Source organism: Dromiciops gliroides, chromosome 2 (genome assembly GCF_019393635.1).
Source record: "Dromiciops gliroides isolate mDroGli1 chromosome 2, mDroGli1.pri, whole genome shotgun sequence".
NCBI classification, from domain to species: Eukaryota; Metazoa; Chordata; class Mammalia; order Microbiotheria; family Microbiotheriidae; genus Dromiciops; species Dromiciops gliroides.
In genome coordinates, this window is record NC_057862.1 from 237,540,812 (window position 1) to 237,563,164 (window position 22,353).

General features: G+C 44.2%; 1 protein-coding gene across 1 annotated transcript in view; it reads right to left on the reverse strand.

The window, feature by feature from the left end:
* VSX2 (visual system homeobox 2) overlaps window positions 1–16,993 on the reverse strand; it is a 31,835-nt gene extending 14,842 nt beyond the window's left edge. The window contains exons 1-3 of the mRNA XM_043980564.1: window positions 16,624–16,993; window positions 14,805–14,889; window positions 9,709–9,832 (exon numbers count right to left, since the gene is read on the reverse strand). Coding sequence (XP_043836499.1) covers window positions 9,709–9,832; window positions 14,805–14,889; window positions 16,624–16,993 — 579 coding nt within the window. The remainder of the gene's footprint in view (window positions 1–9,708; window positions 9,833–14,804; window positions 14,890–16,623) is intronic.
* Between the last annotated feature and the right edge of the window lie 5,360 nt (window positions 16,994–22,353).

Sequence of the window (22,353 nt, forward strand, 5' to 3'; positions counted from 1 at the left end):
AGAATTTGGAAATGTGACTGTGGCTGACATGGGACCCTAGGATTTCTGATATCCTGAAATATTTGTATTCAACTCTCCCACCCCATCCCCAGGCCAAGAGAAATGGCTGTGTCCCCAGGCCCACACAAAAAGACAACATGAAGGAACAAATAAGAGTCAGTCCTACAGGGATATGCTTAGTTTCCAAATGATCCTTAACACTTGTAGCTGAATCACAGTTAGGGACCCTTAGCAAAGACCCTGGCCTTAGACAGGGGAGGCCCTCTAGCCATCAAGGGGCTCAGATCCAAGTGGGCCAGCTAAGGTTTCAATACTTCCACTACTCTCTCATTCTGAGGCCGATTGTGGAAGCAGGCTCTGCACCATTACAATCAGGGAGGGCTCTGATTATCTTCTATTCAGGGTTATTGTTAGTCTTAACTGTGACAGCTCTTTCTATGAGGTGTATAAAAAGGAGATGAAGCAAGATGAGAACCATAAAAGGTGGGACATGGGCTGCATAGCTAATCACAGCATTTTCTTCTGATAAAGGTCAGAGACTTTGAGAACCGGCTGCCACCTTATAGATCCTATAATTCATCCTCCTTACTTTATGAATGAGAACGGTAAGTGACTCGCCCCAGTTCTTACATCTAGTTAGTAGCAGGGCTGAGATACAGGCCTAGATCTCCTAATGTACAATCCAGTGATACCAGAAGGTGGGAACCTCTAACTGGGGTATGACTCCTCTCTCACCCCCAAAACTACACCCCCCCCATATCTCTAAATATGTGTAGGTTTAGAAATGCCTCCCCATTCACTCTAGGTAATCCTACCACATCTCTTGCCCTCATTCAAATTGAAAGACATTAAGTAACTAGGAAAAGATTTGGCCTTTCTTTAAACCGGTCCCCTCTCTGAGTCCAGTTTAGGGTTAAAACTAGGCTTGGCTTCAAACCCTAGATAGCCTTAGGTCCCAAAACACCCCCTATCCTTCAGATATGACAGCTTTCCTGGGACATTGTGTAGAAATAGGGCTTGGCTAAGGCTCAGATGATTCAATGGTTAGCATTTACATAGCAGTTTACATGTGTTATGTCATTTGATCCTCACAACAACCCTGGGTGGGGATTGGGGGTGGGGTGGGGGGAAAGAGAGAGAGACTATTATTATATCCATTTTACAGATAAGGAAACAGAGGCTAGCAGAGGTTAAATGCCTTGCCCAGGAACACTAAGATAGTACATGTCTGAGGCCAGATTTGAACTCAGGTCTTCCTGACTCCAGACCCAGCACTGCATCACCTAGCTTCCTGCCCTTTAGAATAGAGGTAAGGGGGGGGGTGCAGCTAGGTGGCACAATGGATAGAGCACTGGCCCTGCAGTCAGGAGACCTGAGTTCAAATCCTGCCTCAGACACTTGACACTTACTAGCTGTGTGACCTTGGGCAAGTCACTTAACCCTCATTGCCTAACCAAAAAAAAAAAAAAAAAAACACCAAAAAACCCAAACAAGAATAGAGGTAAGGAATGGCCAGAGCAGTCTAGTCTCAGATCCCCTATGCAGGATGTGCACAATGGCTGAAACTGGACTTGATAATTATTTATGAAGCTGGCAGAGCCTTAAGCCATTTTATCCAGGGCTCCTGCCGATACTGCTTCCCTAGTCATCCCTCCACACTAATAATGAGTCACCACTGATCTCTGATTAGAGAATCAGTCGTTCAAGGACTCTGGAATGTCATGGAAATTATTCTGGCAGGATTTTGAGAGCCTCTCTGTTGCAGTGGATGTTTTTTTTAACCACAGTCCATCTCCCTTTAACACCCTCCTCATGGGCTGAATTAAGTGGTAGGAGATCCACTTTGCCCCAAGCCCTTAATCAGTTATGGTCCCTCTGCCACCTCTCACATCCTAACTGACCTCCAGTCTCTCAGCTCCCTTCTAATCTTCATTTCAAATCCCAGTCTTATCATTAAAAAAATTCCTTCTCTCATATTCCCCTCCCATACCAATGACTTTCGGCAAAAATCTCCAAAGCTCTTTGAAACTTTGTGTTAATCTTCATAATATCCTGGAGAGTTGGGTTGGATGCCACATGATCATTCCTCAAAAAACTCAATGAATTCCTGAAACCCCTTGCTATTTTCTGACTCCTGGTCCCACCACTCACTCAAGAGCTGGATTTTCCCATGGTTAGCTATCTCAGAGAGGCATGGAATGGGACTGGAAGATCCTTGTTCTCCTCTGTGTAAAAATACTCATCTTAGGCTTGTCTTTACTTCTTCAGAGCATCCCAGGGAAATAGAGAATGGAATTTGAACTCAAGCACTTCACAGTGTCACTTATATTCTAAGGGTTAAAGAAAATCTTGGCTTGTCTCAAACAGATGTGCAATGAGTCTCCCTGCCTCCTTCGCTTCAATTCCTCTTGACTCCCTGGTTTGGGAAACAATCTGACCTCAGAAACTTACCAGACACTTAACCATTTGCCTCAGTTTCCTCATCTGTAAAATAAGCTGGAGAAAGAAATGGCAAACCACTCCAGTATTTCTGCCAAGAAAACCTCAAAGGGGTCTGAAAATTTGGATATGACAGATATGACTGAACAACAGCGAAGGCCCCAAATTCACTCCCTACCATCCCTGAAATCCTCCCATTCAAGGGCTGGTAAGCCCTTGTCTAACTATATGTAATAAGAATAATTAATAAAAGCATTTATAGAATACCTTAAGGTTTGCCAAATGCTTTATAACTATATCATTTGATCCTTACAACTAATTTTTTTTTCAGACGAGGAAACCGATACAGACAGAGAGGTTAGGCAATATGCTCAGGGTCACACAGCTAGTAAGAGTCTGAGGCTGAATTTGAACTCAAGTCTCCCTGACTCCAGACCTAGTACTCTATCCACTGTACAACATAGCTGCTGCACTTTTAGTATGGGTTTTAGTCCAAGGAAAGGAGACAGCCATTTTTATATTCAGGAGAATTCCCCCAACTCACGTACTAGGGCATTATCTCAACAATCCCTAAAATAATGAATTTAAGGCACTGTTTCTTTTTTGTTATTGTTGTTTGTTTGTTTGTTTGTTCAGGGTTTTTGTTTTTGTTTTTTTGGGGGCAAAGAGGGTTAAGTGACTTGCCCAGGATCACACAGCTAGTAAGTGTTAAGTATCTGAGGCCGGGTTTGATTCAGGTCCTCCTGAATCCAGGGCCGGTGCTTTATCCACTGTGCCACCTAGCTGCCCCTAGGGCACTGTTTCTACTGTTAGTGAACCAGTCAGCCAACTGTCCACTATGTTCAAGTCCTGTACAAAGAGTGGCTATATGTGATTGCTGAGAGGTGGTTGTGTTGAGGGAGGCAGGTATTCAAGCCCATGTGAGTCTGGGTCTATGCCCTGATTCCACCAATGCCACCACCACAAAACAGGGTATCCAAGCTTCAGAGTAGAGTCCCTGCCATCCATCAAACCCCATCCCCACCACTGTGATCATGATGCCTGCAATGCAAAAGCACATTCTCCTTCCATCCTCAATTAATTTGGTGTCTGGTTCATGTTCTTTTTCTCTTCTCCAGCTCCAACCTTCACCCTTGGGAACATTAATATACACCCTGATACTCTCTCAAACACCCTGACCTCCCAATTTTTCCATTTACTCATTTCCCATGACCCACTCCTCTATCTTACCATAGCAACATACTTTGTTCTTACCATCGCCCACAAGAGTTCTAGATCCGTGTTCATAGCCTCTCAAATTCCTTTACCTTATTATCATCTGTTACCACTCCACCTCTCCCTCTGCCTTGCAACTCCAAACTCTGTTCTTCATCGTCATTTTAGTTCTTCCACAGACCATCATGCCTGCACTGGCTACATTCTCTTCCCTTCCTCGTCTTGACCCTTTGGTGAACCAGTTCAATTCTATGCTGTCCTCTTCTCTCAGTCCCCTAGCCCCTTTATCCCATTGAAGATCTTGCCCTTTCAAACTCCAGCAGCCTTAGATTACTCACCCCCTCCCCAGCAATTGATCCTAGCCTTGTATTGCTGAACAAAGCTGGAGATAAATGACAAAACCACGCTGATGGCCCACTGCAAGGTTATGTTATGTGATACCAATTGGGCCCTCACTCCATCAAGGCAATCTTTTTTTGTTTGTTTGTTTGTTTTTGTTTTTTAGTGAGGCAATTGGGGTTAAGTGACTTGCCCAGGGTCACACAGCCAGTAAGTGTTAAGTGTCTGAGGCCGGATTTGAACTCAGGTACTCCTGACTCCAGGGCCGGTGCTCTATCCACTATGCCATCTAGCTGCCCCAAGGCAATCTTTTTACACCTCCCTAATCAAGGTACCATCTTGCCACAGCAGCTTTCCCAAGCTTTTTCCTACCTCCTCAAATCCCCCACATTTCCCCTGCCCCCACCCTTTCAGTTGAGAATCTTGCCTCATTTCACTGAAAACATTGAGGCCATTTGCAGAAATATCCCTCGTCTCCCCTGTTCCTCATCTCACATCACTCAGATGCCTTCTGCCAATATCTCTTCCATCGCTTGTTTCATAGGAAGAGGTGGCCTCTCTCCTTGCCAAGGCAAACCCATCAGTGTGCACAAGCAATCCCATTCCATCCCATCTCCTCTAGCAAATTGCCCCTCTCTATCATTCCTACTCTTTCACTTATCTTCAATCCCTCCCTGTTTACTGGCTGCTTCCCTACTATCTACAAACATGCCAGTGTCTCCCCCAACCTCAAAAAATCATGAAGTCTCCAATCTCTAACCACCTTGAAAACATCTTGAAATGGATGTCTCAAAGACATCTTAAACTCAGCATGTCCAAACTAAACTCATTATCATTTCCTCCCTGCAATCCTCCCATCTTCCTAACTTTCCTATTACCATCTAGGGTACCACCATCCTCTTAGGCAGTCATGGTTACAACCTAAGTCTCATCCTTGAATCCTCTCCCTCAACCCCACCATAGCCAACCAGTTTTCAAATCGTATCCTTTCTACTTTTGTCATATCTCTTCTTTCCTGACAATGCCACCTCCTTGGTGTAGGACTTCATGTCCTCATGCCTGGACTGTTACAATAATGTTCTAATTGGTCTCCCTGCCTCTTCTCTCCCCACACCAATAAATCCTTCACTCAACTGTCAAATTAATCTTCTTAAAGTCACGTCTGACCATATCACTCCCCTTCTCCATTCAATAAACACCAGTGGCTCTTTATTACCTCTAGGATAAAATATAAAATTCTATATTTGACTCTTAAAGTCCTTCATAACCTGTCCTCTTCCTATTTTTCCAGTTTTCTTACATTTTACTCTTTTTCACAAACTCTGTGATCCTTAGAATTCCATTAGTCCTGCCCCCTAGGATAGAATACTTAATGAATGTTAGCTGAATTGAATTGACTACAAGGGTTATTTTTCAGACTACTTCATTTCCCTGAGGCTTCTTACAGCTAAGGAGTGTTGGTGGTAAATACTGGGAATAAGCCACTGTCCCAGGATTATCCTTGCTGTGCCTTGAACAAGACACTCCATCTTCACTGGTTATCTATCCCCCATACCTAGAATTCTCTCTCTTCAGCCCTACCTGCTGGCTTCCCTGGCTTCCTTGAAGTTTCAGCTAAAGTCTCACTTCATGCAAGAAGCCTTTCCTGATCTCCCTTAATGCCAGTGACTTCCCTCTGAGACTCCCTACAATTTATACAATCTATAGCTTGTTTGTACAGTTATATAACCTTACTCCCAAAGTCTATTGGTATGGGACTTTCTTCTCATTGGTGGAGATGAATGAATTCCCTGCCCTGCGTTAGGGTGGGTAAGGGTGAAGTTGGCCAAAGAAGAGGGAGGAGAGAGTTTCAGTCTTTTCAAGTTTTCCTTGAATCTTCTCTACCACGCCCCTCATGAAGAACAAGACATTCATTTCCACCAATGAGGAGAGAGTCCCATTCCAATGGGCTTTGGAACTGGGTTCACAGTTTGCATGTTGACTCCATTAGAATGTGAGCTTTCTGAGGGGAGAGACTTTTTGCTTTTTTTTTTTTTTTTTGTATCCTTAGCACAGTGTCTGACACAGTAAATACTTAACAAATTCTAATTGACTGACTGACAATAGCTATGATCTAACTCCAGGTGTTCATGAGGCTGATGATAGACAATCCTTATCAGGCAAAAAACAAAAATAACAACAACAAAAAACAATAGACCAGGTTCAGGAACCACCTCTTCCATGAAACTTTTACTGATTCCTTCCCCTCAGCTGAAAGTAAACTCTCCCTCTTCAAATTTTTCTTTCTTTCTTTTTTTCTTTCTTTCTATTTTTTCCCTTATCACATTCTGCCCTGTATCATACTTATTTGTGTATTTGTCTTATCCTTCCTAGTAGACAGTAGATTCTTTGAGGACAAGAATGGTGTAATTTTTCAATTTTATATGCCCAGTACCCACTTCTGTGTCTCGAACATAGCAGGTACTTAAATCAATCAATGTTTGTTGAATTCAATGGGGTCAGACAGGTCATTCCAGTGGCAAAGGGACAATAAAATTTTGGTAATCAGAATGAGAGCTAAGACTAAGGAACAATAACTGAGAGTTGTTTGTGGCCTTTCCTCAAATCCTTGAGCTCAGGATTTCCTCAAGGCTCCCCTTGCAGCTTCTCAGATTTTAAAATCATACATGCAATGAGCAAGTTGCTTACCCACAGGTCAGTGGTACCAAACAGAGTCTCTGAGCAACTATCACAGGGGTCTGTATATAATTCCTGGAAACCTGTAGTCACCTACCCCTAAGTTCTTTTTGTACATTTCACTCTCAAATAATGCTTCTCCCTTGACAGAAAGTCAAGCGATGTACTGTGGCAAGAAGTGACTTGGCAAGGGTATACTGGTAAATGTTTAACAACTGGTTTTCCAGAAGAAAAAAAAAACCAAGACACACTTTTAAGTTTAATCTGCATTATCAACATTTTATCCATCACTTTCTTAAGTCTAAATAATCAACAAAACAATAAATCAAGCCCTAATTTGTAATATGTGCTAATTTCTGAGATGTAAATGCTCACACTGAAAATTTCACACAGAAAATTTAACAATCAGCTTTTGAAAGTCACTAGAGCTGTCTCAAGCATATCCCCAGGGAACACCTCTCTCCCTACCCATCTTACCTCTGGGGAACAAGATGGTCCCTTTTGGTAATTCTTTCATCTTTTCTACTTGAAAGTTTTAAAGAAACTGACCTACCTGACTTAGTCCTTATCACCTCCTCTTGCTACCTGTATAAGGCAGGGGACAAACTTGTTTTTAAAAGAAAAACTAATAATAATAATAATAGCATTTATATAGTGCTTTAAGATGAACAAAGTGCTTTTCTTGTTTGTTTTGTTTTTTGTTTGTTTGTTTGGTTTGGTTTTTTCGGGGCAATGAGGGTTAAGTGACTTGCCCAGGGTCACACAGCTAGTAAGTGTCAAGTGTCTGAGATCAGATTTAAACTCAGGCTTCTCCTGATTCCAAGTCCTGCTCTCTATTTGCTATGTGACCTAAATGAAAGTTTGATTGATGGGGAATACATTTTGGAGAAGTCATTTCCAAGTTGGGATCTAGCCATACTGAGTAATGGGTGAAGGGACAAACTATCACAATGCCAGTCCCTTGGGAGTAGCCACTAAATTATTCTGGAGACACTTAGGAGGATAAGGATCTTTTTCATTCAAGGTTGTAATCCAACTAAGACAACTCCAAGACTGCTAGAAATGTAAACATACAGTCTATCCCTTTCACTGATATTTCACCTGGATACTAGGACTATTTGCCTGCCTCATGTTTGGGGTAGGAGATGGAGTGGGGGGAATGGCACTTGATCTAATTCTTTACCCAGGGAGTTATCAAGCACCATAGTTATACCCCACCCCTAACTAGAGTGGACTTTATACCATAGGGGCACCCTGCATCAGTGCTAAAGAGGTTCCTATTCCATTCATGCTAAAGAGGTCACTATTCCATAAAGCCACCAAAAAAGGACCAGACACTAGGGCAGGTGATCACCTCGTTTCCTGATAGGTGATTTCCTGAGTTGGAACAGACCAGGAGAACCAGGAGCCTAGGCTGACTTGGGAGAGAATGAGAGAATGCCTGGTTGGAAGAGACAGGAAAGAAACTTCCCCCTTTCTCAAGAAAATGGGGTCAGTAAGAAAGAGAAGAGCACAACTCTATTCTCAGTAGGAAATTCAGTGACCACAAGATAAATTCCATTAGCCTCAGGTCTCCCAGGAGGTAATTCCCAGCCTTCTTTCACATCCACTTGATGTATCCTGTGGCTGGCACAGACCATCAAGTGGGAACAGAGGAGGTCCTGACATCATCGATCATAAGTGGAGCCAAGAACTCACATGGATTTCTCTCTTCAGATTACTTATAGCCCTCACTGTCTCTTCCACAAAAATGTATTCTCGATATCTCTGAGTATTAGTCTCACCTCTTCAACTAGAACATAAGCTCTCAGAGGGCAGAAATCATGCCTTTTATATCTGATATTCCCCACTGTACTTGCCACATTATGTCACAGGTGTTTAACAAATGCTTGCTAGGTAGTACAGTGGATAGAGCATCAGCTTTGGAGTCAGAAGGATCTAAATTCAAATCCAGTCTCAGACACTTACTGTGTGACACTGGAGAAGTCACTTAACCCTGATTTCTTCAAACCCAGAACAAAACAAAAAAAAATGCTTGCTAACTTTAATAAAATGTCCCTTATTGATAATGGTTTACATGAAAGCATCCCCTACTGGGACCACATGTCCTCATTGGTGAACTATTACCTTGTCCTGAACCAGGCCTTGAATGTCACTTCCCAGGCATATCCATGCCACGCCATAGCTCTTGAAGACACTGCCCCCACACCCCACCGCAGTCCAAATATGTGTTGGCTTCCCCTATTAGAATGTAAGCTCATTAAGGGAAAGGACTCCTTTTTCATTCATTCATTCATTCATTCATTCATTCATTCATTCATCCATCCATCCATCCATTCATTCACATAACCACTTAAAATATGCAAACTATGGTATCTCTTTTGATCCTCACAACAACCCCATGAAGAAGGTGTACTTCTTGGGGCAGCTAGGTGGCACAGTGGATAAAGCACCAGCCCTGGTTTCAGAAGGACCTGAGTTCAAATCCACCCTCAGACACTTGACACTTACTAGCTGTGTGACCCTGGTCAAGTCACTTAACCCTCATTGCCTGGCCAAAAAAAAAAAAAGGTGCACTTATTATTTCCAATTTACAAATGAGGAAACTGAGACTGAGAAAGATAAGCGACTTGCCTAGGGCTATACAGTTAGTATCAATTATAGGACATTGGAAAGAGGGCTGGCTCTAGAATCAGGGCCAGAGTTCAAATTCTACTTCTGCCACTTACTATCTTAGACAAGTCACAACCTCCCTGGGCCTCAATTTCCCCATCCCTAAAATGAAGGAACTGGACTACCTGGCCTCTGAGCCCCGTTCCAGATTTAGGTCTGAGTTTCTGTGAGGTGGGATTTTTAACTCAGCTCTTTTCCATTGCAGGTCCTGTACTCTATCCACTATGCAAGCCACCTGGCTTCTTGAGACACTCATCAACCAATTACCTCCACAATGATTCCTTTGGATATGAATATAGAAAACAAAGAGGGATTTTTTGGAGCAGAACACGGGAAGGAAGGGACAAGGTTTGGGATGTAGGTTACCTGTATCCTGTCTTCAGGAAGCTCTGTTTTCATGGCCAACATCTCCCTGGCATAGACATCTGGGTAGTGGGCTTCATTGAATGCCTTTTCCAGCTCCTCTAGTTGGTAGGATGTAAAGATCGTCCTGAGGGAAACAAAATTTATTGAAGATTGTGGAAGATTATAGATATGGAAACCATATCCATTATCAGTTGTCAATTAGGGTGATAACCCTCCCCAGTCCTTCCCTTTCCCATTACTCCTCCCTCCACCAAAGGAACACAAAACACTTTCATTAATAATAATAACAACAACTAACATTTATATAACTTTTTTTGTGGGGATTTATATAGCATTTTAAATTAGACTAACAACTCTCCCCAGTCTTTCCCTTTCCTCCCAACAAAGGAACACAAAAGTAACTTTAGTAGTAATAACGATACCTAGCATTTAGATAGTACTTTAATTTAAACTGAGGATGCTTCCCAGCCCCTCCCCTCCTTCTTACCTCACGCAATGAAATATGAAAGTACCATCAGCAATAATAATGATGATGATAATAATAGCTAGCATTTATATAGCCCTTTAAGTGCTTCACACATATCTCAATTTTACAACAACTCTGTGACGTAGGTGGTATTATTATCACTATTTTACAGATAGGGAAATTGGGGCAGAAAGAAGTTAAATTGCTGGCGTGGAGTTACAGAACTAATAAGTGTCAAAAGGAAGATTTGAATTCAGGTTTTCCTGACTCCAGTTCCAGCACTCTACGCACTGTGTCACCTACCTCCCCCTCAAAGGGGGATTGCCTTGCTTGGGGTAGCAACCATCCAGAGTATATCTACTTCCAACGGAGAAGCCAAGACAAAACAGCTCATAGTCCTGGATGGGTCCAATATAGCCTGGGAATTACATTGATGTACCACTCTGAGAGATAAGAACTAGGTCTTTCCATTCTTTCTACCCAGAAAGAAATAATACATAGAATTATGTATACACAGAAAGGTATGCAAAGAGTTTAACTTCTTTGATTGGAACTCAACATGTCCCTTCAGTGTAGTGCGCTGTTTTATTTGAGCCTGTCAATGACATTTCATTTTGAGGTCATTCTGTGTTTGATTTAGAAGAGGTATCTTTAAAGATATGTAGCAGAGAGAATTCTTAGGAAAGGATTTTTAAGACGTCCTATTAATCTTTATCCCCTTATTAGATATTCATTTATTCATTCAACAAACATTTCCTTGAATCCTTCCAAAACTCAGAGGTTTATTATATTTCCACTGTAGCTAAACCCCAAGAACTTCCCTCCTCTCTTTCCCCAGACTACTTTACTTTAAGACTTCAACCCTACACCATTATCTTCTTAACCTTTTCCTCTGCTCTCCCCTCACCGGGCTTCCTAAAATGTCAAATGGACTGCACTCTGCCACCAGTTCCTATGATACCTGAATCAGAAGATACACTTCCCCCATAAACTCTATCTCCCCTCTTTTCCAAGACAAACCACCTTCTGGAATTTCCATATAGACCCTTCCACCAGCTCAACCTCCCATTCTCTACAGTATCCTCAAGCACCCAAGGTACAGATGGGGCATTTTGTGATCTCCCAGGGCAGCACTTCAACCTGCTTTTTCCAGTCCAATAACAAGCACAACCTCTTCCTCCTCTAGGTACTGATATCAAAACGGTTTCTAAAATGACATTTACCTGGATATTGTTCAACAATGAAAAGTGAAATCCAAGCTAGGCTTCAAAAGCTGAAACTGGGGTGGGGGGGGTTGTGGTTGTTGTTGTCGTTGTTTTGAATAAATGAGGGCTTTTATCAAGAGTAAAAAACAAGTCACACCTGCACTTACTTTGTTAGAGGTAAAGAAGGGCTAGTAGCCTAAGCACACCTGGTATATAAAAACGTCTTCACAGATAAGCCAAAAAATAAATCCAAGCATTTGTTTTCCTGATTTTTCTTTAATGCACTCTCCATATAACATGACAGACCATCAGGTATTTCTCCTTAGTGGCATCTACCTACACTTCCATCACACCAATCAGTATCCTAGGACATTTAATATCATATTCGTGGCATACTGTTAAGTACAGTAGAATAAACTTATAATGGCCAGACATATTGAAACTGTTCTAAAGATATTTTATAGTTGATGCCATTCGAATTCTAGTGGATCAACATAGATCGATTACAGAACTTTAAGAATGCTTAGAATCCCCCTTCTTCTCCTCCCCAAACAAGGAAATAACATTAAGCAAAGTGTTTCTCAAAGGGGGATCACAAATGTATTATTCACTTTTTTTTTCCTTTTTGGTGATTATCCACTTTCAATTTCAATTCAATAAGTACATATTAATGTATACTACATGCAAGACAGTGGACAGTGGGCCAGGGATTGACTTAATATTGTTGGGGTTTGGGGTTGAGAAAGAAAGAAAAAGAATTAACGCATTATACAAAGTTTCTATTTTGAACCCAAATTATTTTTCCTGTTTTCCTGGTTTTGAAATGCTTAAGTATGCAAAAAGTACATTTTCTGGCATTTTGAAAGTCTCCCACTTTCTACACTGATTCTCTTTACTCCCTGCTATTCATAACTGGAGGGTCTCACCAATATAAATCACCCCAATCACAATTTCTTTTTTGTAATTATTGAAATGGATGAGCACAGGTCATGCCATCTGGCCAAGGTCAAAGAGAGGATCAGAGGGAAATGGGACTATCCAAGAACCCTGACTCCCAATCCATTTGGTTTTTTGAAGCTGTTCTTTACATGCTAGTCTCCACTAACACCAACCCCAATTCTTTCTTTGGTCTAAGTCCCTTGCCAACCCCATAAGTGACCCAAATCCTATGTTTGTAAACTGGGTCCTTGTCTCATTCAAAATGTGATCCTAAACTAATCTGAAAAAGAATCCAGTTTGCATTAATTGAAGAATCGCCTGGCATCTGAAGGGACCTGTATTGAAAGGATCTAGTCCCTCTCCCTATATCTGGCTTTGCTTGCTCCCTATCCCTCCTCCCCCACCTCTAGTCAAAAGAGGTGTCTGGTTTGAACCTGGATTATCTCCAAGAGATAAAGATCTGACTGCCGCCCATTTTCTTTTGTTGAACATCCCTAAATCAGAGGAGCATGGGAAAATCTACATCAATTAATAAAAAACAAAAGTGTCAGCAATTAGCAATCGTTCCCTGTTCTCTAATCTCCACTACCCTCAAATCCCTATTCTTTTGAAATAACTTGCAGGAAGGGGGAAGGGGGAAACCTTCACTGAAATCACAGAATTGAAGACTTCCAATGAGAGGGAACCTTCTGCCTTCTAAAGGAGATCATTTTTGAATAGCTCTAATTTCTCAGTTTAATTTCCATGTTCATGAGTCTTTCAAAACATCTATGGTGACCCATCTCAGAGCTCATAATTTTAAAGCAAGTTTCTTGGAATTTCTGTACTTTAAGACTAAGAAAAAGGGCATGAACAACTCCCTAATGATCTCCAACAGGAATTATTTTGATCTAGCTGGATCAAATATATGGATATGTGGGAGAGAGGGAGAGGGAGAGGGAAAGGGAGAGGGAGAGAGAGAGGGAGGGAGGGAGGGAGGGAAGGAGAGAGAGAGAGAGAGAGAGAGAGAGAGAGAGAGAGAGAGAGAGAAGGAGGAGAAAGGAAGGAAACGGCAATATAAGGAAATTATGGGGTCACCCAAGACTTTAAGGGGTTAACTGTTTTTATGTTAGGATCCTGGGTTTGAGAGCATGCATGCAAAACAGTGAAGACATTTATTTAGCAATAGTCAGCTTTGACTCCGATCCAGGACCCTTACCTCCTTTATCCCTCTCTTCCTAAAGAGATACCGGGATGGGAGTGGAGTGTCAGGTGGGTAGGTTCTTGGGGAAACATAATTCTGACAGAAAACAGGAAGGGAATGGATCAGGACAGATTCAGAAAACAGTTTGGGTCCGAAGGAGAAGCCACCTGAAAGGAGCTGATTTGATCAATTTAGGGACAAACTCCAGGTTTATACTCACTCAAAGGTCTATCAGAGTGGGTTCAGTTAAGGAACAACTTTTTAGGAAGAAATAGGAATACCTTTTCCTACACAGCAGAGAGGTAAGGGACTATTAGGACAGAATATTGTATATATCAGGGTGGTCTTGTTTTGTTTTATTTTTGCTTAATTTGTTCCAAGCAGGAGTTAGTTTAGAGGAGATGGTAGCGGGAAATGGTTGTGATATTAAGACAAAAGGCATCTATAAAATGAATTTTTAAAAGGAGAGATGAGAATAGAAAATAGAATTTCCAAAGAGCAAAAAGATCAGGAGACCGTAGGAAAGAAGTTAGAGATAGTTTAAATACTTAGCATGTGAAGGATATCGAGTAGAGAAGAGAGAAAGGGGTTGCTAAAATGAAGTGGAGAGGAAGAAAGAATGGAATCGAGAATAATCTAGAGGTATAGTAAGCAGGGGAAGACAGGAATTGGAGGGAGAGAGAAAGAATTAAGGTTAAAAGGAGATTGGCAGGATAAAGGAGGAATATCCAGTGACGGGGGAATGGTTGATGGAAGAGGCAGTAGGAGTCCAGGAAGACTACAAGCTGGGATCCAGTCGCTTTACTGGTCCCGGGTAGGAGGAAGCCCCTTCTATGTCGTGGCAGCCGGGAGGCGAAGAAACCAGCTTCAGTCGAAAGCGGGAGTGGATTTGGAGGGAGCAGAGGAACTGGTGCAGATCTGAGGAATATGCTGACGCACTGATATCTAGGTGGCCGCTTTCCCCATTCCCACTTTGTCTAGGACCCGGATTTCTTCCAGTTTCGTTTAGGATTAAAAAGAAAAGGAAAATATGGGGAGGGAATAGTTCCCACCTTGGACAGAAGCTCCTCATTTGCCCTGAATCTGAACCACACTCCTGAGGGTCAGAGCACCACATTTCTCCCAACAAATCCAGACTGTTCCTCTCCACTCATAGAGCCCTTGCCCAAGGAGCAGGTGTACAGGGCTTGGGGTGGGGTTGAGAACAGACTAAGGACTGAGGGAAGAGAGAACTAGAAGGTGGCTCCCCTAGGGTCTGGCCTGAGACATAGTAGTGAGTAGGTGACTAGTGAGTGACCCTTACCTGTGTCGCCTCTTCTTCCGCTTCTTGGTCTGGTTTAAGGAAGATTTGGTCATTTTTCTGTCGCTGGAAGAAACATCTTCAGAATCTGAAAAGGGGAAGGAGGGACATGCAGAACTATGGGGAATCGCGTCCCCTTTTTCTGGTTGAGTAGTGGTTGTGGGGTAGGGGTCAAACTTTGGGGCGCCGGGATTACTGTCCCCCTTGGAATCACCCCTATCCCTACCGCTGTCACCACCACTGTTTGGCGGAGGGAGGTGCGCTACATCCTCCAGTTCCCAACTCAGATTATAAGAAAGATTTTTGTAGATTTGGTTGTGATAGAAAAGGGACAGAAAGGAAGAAGCCCATGGTGTCTTGAAACGCTCGGAGGAGGGAGTGACATGGGGAGCAAAGGGAGAAGCAGGGGTGGGTGGGCAAGGAAAGAGGGCTTGTGCCCCGAGTCCCCAGGGAGATCCAGAGAACAGAGGGAGCGCCCCGGCTCAGTGTCCTCCCCCTTCCTTCTCACACACACACACACACACACACACACACACACACACACACACACACACACAGAGGAAAGTTGGACCAAAAGAACCAGGAGCCGCTGGCAAGAAAACCTGGCTAGGACAGGTGGAAGAGGAGGGGAGAGAGGAAAGAACAGGAATGGGGGAAAATCAGGGCAAGAAGTTCACCCTCCCAGGGTCACCTCTACGGGAAGGCCCGACGTTTCGTGGCAGGAAAATAAGAAAGAAAACGAAAAAATGAGACTAGAGGGGAGACTAGAAATGAAAACTGGGGATCTACACCCTGCTTCTTGGAGGGGAGAGGAAGGAGAAGAACGGAAGGGGTTGGGGAAGAGTAGCTGCGGCGAAGCTCCGAGCAGAACTGAGATGCATCACAGTCCAGGAGCCAAAAATGGCTCATCGAGAATAAATATATTAAATAAATTAATTCATTAAGATATGGGTTGGTTATCGAGGGTTAGATACTATTCCCATCCGAGCGTTGGTTTGTTGGCTTTTTTAACTGACGGAGGATGGCAGGAGGTGACATTTCTGGCCAGTTTTCGTTGGCTTTTATTTTTTCAAAAGAAACATTTCTGGTCATTTGAACTACGAGCAACCCCCAAAGCGGGGTGCGATCCAGGGGCATGAGAAGTTGGGCCGCGGGCAGCCGGGGCGGGCAGCAGCGCCCGGGAGCCTGCAGCGGCTTGGGCTCCGCAGTCCCCGGAGTGGCCGCCGCCGGGCCCGCTCCCCTCTCGGAAAACGAAACGGGCTGGCTCCCTCCCAGCTCGTCTCTCGATCCCGGCCTGCTTGGCCCTCAGCGCCCAGGCTGCTGGGGACGTGGACCGGGAATGAACCCCAGAAGATCCGCGCTTCTCGCGCGTCCGCCTACGTCCCCCCGAAACACACAACGGGCTCTGGCACCCAGCGCCCCCTCTCCTTGCCTGGCCCTGCAGCCTGAGCCGCCCCCCAGGCTCTTAACGAAAGGCGACGTCCCGGGCTCAGGGGGCCTATCCCGAGACCCCGAGAAATCGTGAAGCGGTCCCTGTCGGCGGGCGGTTGGAGGGGGGCCAGACTGAGCAGGGGCGGATGGCGTGGGGCGGCTGGATGAAGGGTGGGAGATGCTGGGAAGCGGGATCCTTGGGATCCTCTCATGGAAGCGGGGTCTCTTCCCTCCGCTCCGACCACTTTGAGGGCCACTAACTTTTTTTTTCTCCTGTCTGTCCTGGGGACGGACTGACTCTAAGGGCGGAGAATGGGCAGCTCTCCCCGCTCTCCTCTTAATCTCCCCCTCTCCCCCAGCCACCATCCACCCCTTCTTGCTGGACTCCTACCTGAGCTGGCCGTCTGGCTGGTATCGAGCTGCCCCGAGGCTCTGCCCAAGGGCTGCAGGTGGACATTCTGGGGGTCGGACAGGACTTCCAGGAAGGTGGGTTGCGTATAGAAGCCCGGGAGCCCCCCTGTCCCCAGGAGCCCCATTCCCCCCACACCGGCCGGGCTGAGTACCGAGCGGGCAGTCAGCAGGTGCCCCGTAGGCAAGCTGTCCAGGGCGGCCCGCGGATGCGAGGTGGGTGGCTCCTTGTTCAAGCCCAGAATCTCCTGGATGCCGAAACCAGTGCACCTGGGCGGGTTCCCCCCCGAGTTACTCTTGGCCACAGTCTCGGCTTTGGGTTTGCTCAGCGCTTCCCCGGCTTTCCCTGTCATCTCCGGGTGCTTTGGAGGGGCAGAGCCCGAGCCGATTTTTCCTCCCCCCCACCCCCCCTCCTCTCTCCCCTCCTCTTGAAGTTGGTCCCAGGTGCCCCCTCTGGTGTCTAATGCTCTGGAGCCCCAAGGAGATTCCCCTTTTATCCAACCAGGCAGCAGCCCAAGTGGGGTCAGAGCTGAGCAGCCAATCACCGGGGCCAGGAGCGATTAGGAATTCCAAAAAATTCCTACAGGCTACAGGCTGCAGGCGGCACAGAGGGCCCCAGGGGCACCAGGACAGGGACCAAGAGGCCAAAGAGGGCTCCTGATCAGGGTGAGAAGGGCTTTGGCCAGAGAGATCCAGAGAGTTTCCAGGGACAGGACCTGGAAGACAGGCCACTGTTTCTGGGGCATAGCATGACAAACAGATGTGGGGTCCAAAGGAGAGAACAGAAAGACTGGGGAAAGGGGACAGTGGTTCAACTAGGGCAGATGAGAAGGGTGGGGGAAGGGTGTCAGGGATAAGATAAGGAGGAATACTTCGGGGATTCGGAGGAGGGGAAGGAGAAGATGGTACAGACAAGTCAGAAAAAGAGTCTTGGCCAGAAAAAGAAAAAGAAAAACCAATCCAAAATCAAACAAAACCCAAATATCTAGAAAACAGCCAAGGAGTCTCAGGTCCAAAGAATAGGTCTGTGCAACAGTGCTGAAGAGGAAGGGACCACTTTAAAAAAAAAGGCAGGAGAAGCAGTCCCAATAGAGGAGGAGAAAGCTATCCATGTAGCCAGTAAAGGGAACGGAACAAGACCATAGAACCAGCTAGAAAACCAACCCTCTGGGTTCACAGATGAGGAAACTGAGGCAGCGAGAGGTTAAAATGATGGTGCCTGGAATGTTCAGAGCCTCAACAGGAAATCAGGTCATCTGAATCCAAATCTAAGGGTTGTTGGGGTTTTTTTGGGGGGGGGGAGGGCGGGAGCTGGGGAGGGAGTGGAGTAAGCAACTAGAAAGTAAGAAGGAGATATTTTGGGATGGACAGAAGGGAGATCTGGAAGAAAAAAGAAATCTGGTGTGTGTTGAGTGGGAGGAGGGTGGGAAGAAGGAGGTATTGCAGGGGAAAGTTGAAAGGATTTATAAATAGAATCCCTGGCAGAATAAAGGGTAGTTAGAGAATTAGCCAGTGGAAATCCTGGTAGAAAGAGAAGGGTAGCCTCTCTTGGAAAGGATTTACATGAGAGATTGTGAAAGGTGTCTGTGCATACGTGTGTGTGTGGGGTGCAGTGAACATACCTTCCGGCAAGACACCAGGAAACTAGTTATTTAACTAATGGTACCTTGGGGAAGGGTTCTGAGATGGAGTTTGGGGTTGGAGAGGAAGCAAATTGTTGGGGCTCTAATTTTAATGGGGATCTGGGATTACTGGAAAGGTCAAAAATAGCAGATTGTACCAGGTAGTAAAAAGAGGTGACTCAAACATAGCCTAACCTAGAGAGGAAGAGGCTAACATGGAAAAGCATCACTCTGATGCAAGGGTTGGGGACGGTGCCACTGGCGTGAAGAAGCTGGGACTTTGAGAAAAAAAAATTAATAATTCAGGGCTCCTGACTGAGTCATCTCAGAGGTTCTCTTCTCCATCCTCCTCCTCCCCCCGCCTCCAACCCTCAATCCCCGGTCTATTAATCAAGAAAAATAGTCTCCAGCTCCCAGGGAATGGGTGGGTTCCCGAATCCTTGACAGACATTATCTCTTTCCCTTTTAAGGAACAAGCCACCTCTGGTCCCAGTGAGATGGATGCAGGGACAAGCAAGACTATTGGGGGGACAGGGATTGAGCTCAGGAAATGACTTACTTAAGGTCATCCTAAGGGTCAGCAGCAGACCCTCAAGTAATGATACCTTTGTATGTCACTTTGTATTTCGCAAGGCCCTTTAATACACATTATCTTGTTTAATCTGTAAAACCACTCTTTGAGGTAGGTAAGGCAACTCTTACTGTCCACATTCTAAAGAAGAGAAAACTGAAAGCCAGGGAGGTTAACCAATTTGTTAATGGCCCCAGAGCTAATTAGTAATAGACCAATACTAAGATCTGGGAATCCTGGCTCTAAGTCCTGGGCTTTCCCCATTATTCTATAAGTGCACATTAACTTGTATCTTTTTCTAGAATCCTTGATTCTCCTGCTAAATAATTTCTCTCTCTCTCTCTCTTTCTTTCTTTCTTTCTTTCTTTCTTTCTTTCTTTCTTTCTTTCTTTCTTTCTTTCTTTCTTTCTTTCTTTCTTTCTTTCTTTCTTCCTTCCTTCCTTCCTTCCTTCCTTCCTTCCTTCCTTCCTTCCTTTCTTTCTTTCATTCTTCAGTTGTGTCCAACTCTCCATGACTCCATTTGGGCTTTTTTTGGGGGGGGGTGGCATACTGCCAAGATACTGCCATTTTCTTCTCCATTTCATTTTTACAGGTGTGGAAACTGAGGCAAACAGATTTAAGTGACTTACCCAGTGTCACACAACTAGTAAATGTCTGAGGCTGGATCTGAACTCTGGAAGATGAATCTTCCTGATTCCAGGCCTGGTACTTCATCCACTTTGACACCTCACTGCCCCATATACTTCTTGTGTATTTCTCTTAATCTCGACTCCCACAGCCACCATCCTGGTGAAGAGCTCACACCTGCACTACTACAATAGACAGTTGCAATTGGTCTCCCTATCTCAAGTCTCTTTCCACTCCAAATCATTCTCCATTTGGCTGTGAAAGTGATTTTCCTAAAATGCAGATCTTGACCATGGTACCCCCTTACACAGTCAACTCCATTGGCTCCCTATGACCTCCAGGATCCAATTTAAATTCCTCTGTTTGGCACTTCATGTCCTTCACTACCTGGCTCCTTCTTACCTTTCCAGTTTTCTTATTGTCTACTTCCATATCTCACAATTCAGATACACTGGTCTACTTACTGTTCTTCACCTCTCCACTCCATGCTGCTTCATTGGCTGCCCTCCACACCTGGAATTCTTTTCCTTCTCACCTCTTCCTCTTGGTTGGCTTCCTGAGGTTCTTTCGAGACTCAGATCAATGGGGCAGCTAGGTGCACAGTGGATAGAGCACCAGTCCTGGAGTCAGGAGGACCTGAGTTCAAATTTGGCCTCAGACACTTGATACTTACTAGCTGTGTGACCTTGGGCAAGTCACTTAACCCCAATTGCCTCACCAAAAAAAAAAAAAAGACTCAGCTCAAATCTCCCTTTCTGTAGGAAGCCTTTCCTGGTGTCCCTCTTCTCCTCACCACTCATGCCTTTCTATTGAGATTATATAGCTTGTATATTATCTTGAGGTTATATGTGTATGTATTTTATCCCCCTGATATGTATATATCTTGTATGTCCATAATTTTTGCATATTGTCTCTCTCAGAATGTGAATTCTTTGAAGGCAAAGACCATGTTTTTGTCTTTGTATCCCCAGTCTTTAACACAATGCCCAGCATGTAGGAAGTGCTTAATAAATGCTTATTGACTAACTGTCTTTGTTGGAGCCAAGGTGAATAGGGGAGAGGAACACACTATAGAACTTCCTAGGTCTTCACCCCAACTAGTTTAATTCATGCCAACAAATGGATTAATTGACCAGAAGGAAAAGAGTTTTAGATAAATTAAATGAAAGATAGTTCAATCCAATTGAGGAAAGCCAAGAAGAGGTCTGATGACCAAATAGGATAGATGTAGTTACTTTTGACAAGAGCTACAGAAAGAAGAATGCTGTTCAGGAGACCCAGCCCATCATTCTCCATAGTGATGTTAATAGGAGGGTTGGACATCTATGGAGGATGTGGAATCCTTTGATAGTCTGGGGCCTAAATCAGTCAACCCATCAGGTTATATAACCCACTGGGGATTTTAGCATGCAATATAATCCAAGTGGAGATGATCTCAGTGAAAAAAATTTGCATGTCCCATATATAAAAGAGGAGCAATGACAGAATAACATGTTAGGACAAGAGAAAGTTTACCCTTGAGTTGACCATTCAAAATGGTTGGGACATAGTGGAAAGAGTACTGGGTTCAAGTCCTGCTTCTGTCACATATTGGTTAAGTGCCCCTGGGAAAGTCACTCAACCCCCAACCCCCTTAGGACTCTAGACAACTCTTTAAGACTGTTGCAGAAAAGGTGCCATGTTGCATTGGGAGAGGGAGTTTCCTCATCCCAGAGTTCCTTATGCCAATGAAATCACAGATCCTGCCTCTATCTCTGTGTTTGTTGTTGTTGTTTAGTCATTTTCAGCCATGTTCAGGTCCTTGGACCCAATTTTAGGGTTTTCTTGGCAAAGATACTAGAGTGGTTTGCTGTTTCTTCCTCCACCTCATTTTACAGATGAGGAAACTGACGACAACAGGGTTAAGTGACTCGCCCAGGATAACACCTTTATTTAAGTGTCTGAGGATTTGAACTCATGAAGATGTGTCTTTCTGATTCCAAGCCCAGTGCTCACTGTACCACCTTGAGATAGAGATAGATAGATAACCTCCATGAATATATATATCTATGAATATGCAAATATACACATATATCCATGAATATAAACTTCTTGAGGGCAGAGATTATTCACTTCTCTTTTATCTTTGGATTCCACAGTTTCTGTCACAGAACTGGTGCTTAATAAATGCTTATTGATTGCTCAAGTGATATCTGTTAATAAAATGTTTTGTAATCTATAAATCAGCACAAAAATGGTAGCTCCAGTTACGATTATTATTATTAGCCCATTACCTTGTAATTGCAAAGCATTGAGAGAAAAAGACAAAAAGAATTTGAGGATGTTTTTAGAAAGTAACTAGAACAAGGGTGGTCTCTAAGGGGAATGAAACCTGTCTGTTTCAAAGGCTCCCACTCTTACAGCTGGGGATGAATGTGTATGTTATGTTAATGGCATTTGTCATGTCACTGACATCACATGACAACCAAGATGAGCTGGATGAAACACTACGAGGAGGGACATGAGTGATGGAAAACAAAGGATTTGAATGATGGAAAACACAGATCTTGTCAGGAAATGAGGATGAAAAATTCCTTGACCAACTCCTGGGCTTGAAGGTGCCAGATTTCCAATTCTGGTGAGACAATAGCCCTCAGACAGAGCTCACAAGCTCTCTGGAGGGTCATTGTTCCAAAGAGAATAAATGTGGGTTCCAAAACTCAGGGAATAGAAGCAGAACAGCAGAGGCTTCAATGTGTCCATTCACAACCCATGAATTTTGCAGATGGGATTTTTGTAACTCATCTCAGGGGGCCACGTTGCAGATTGTGGAGCAAACGGTGTGTGTGTGTGTGTGTGTGTGTGTGTGTGTGTGTGTGTGTGTGTGTGTGTGTGCAGATTGAGTATATGTTGG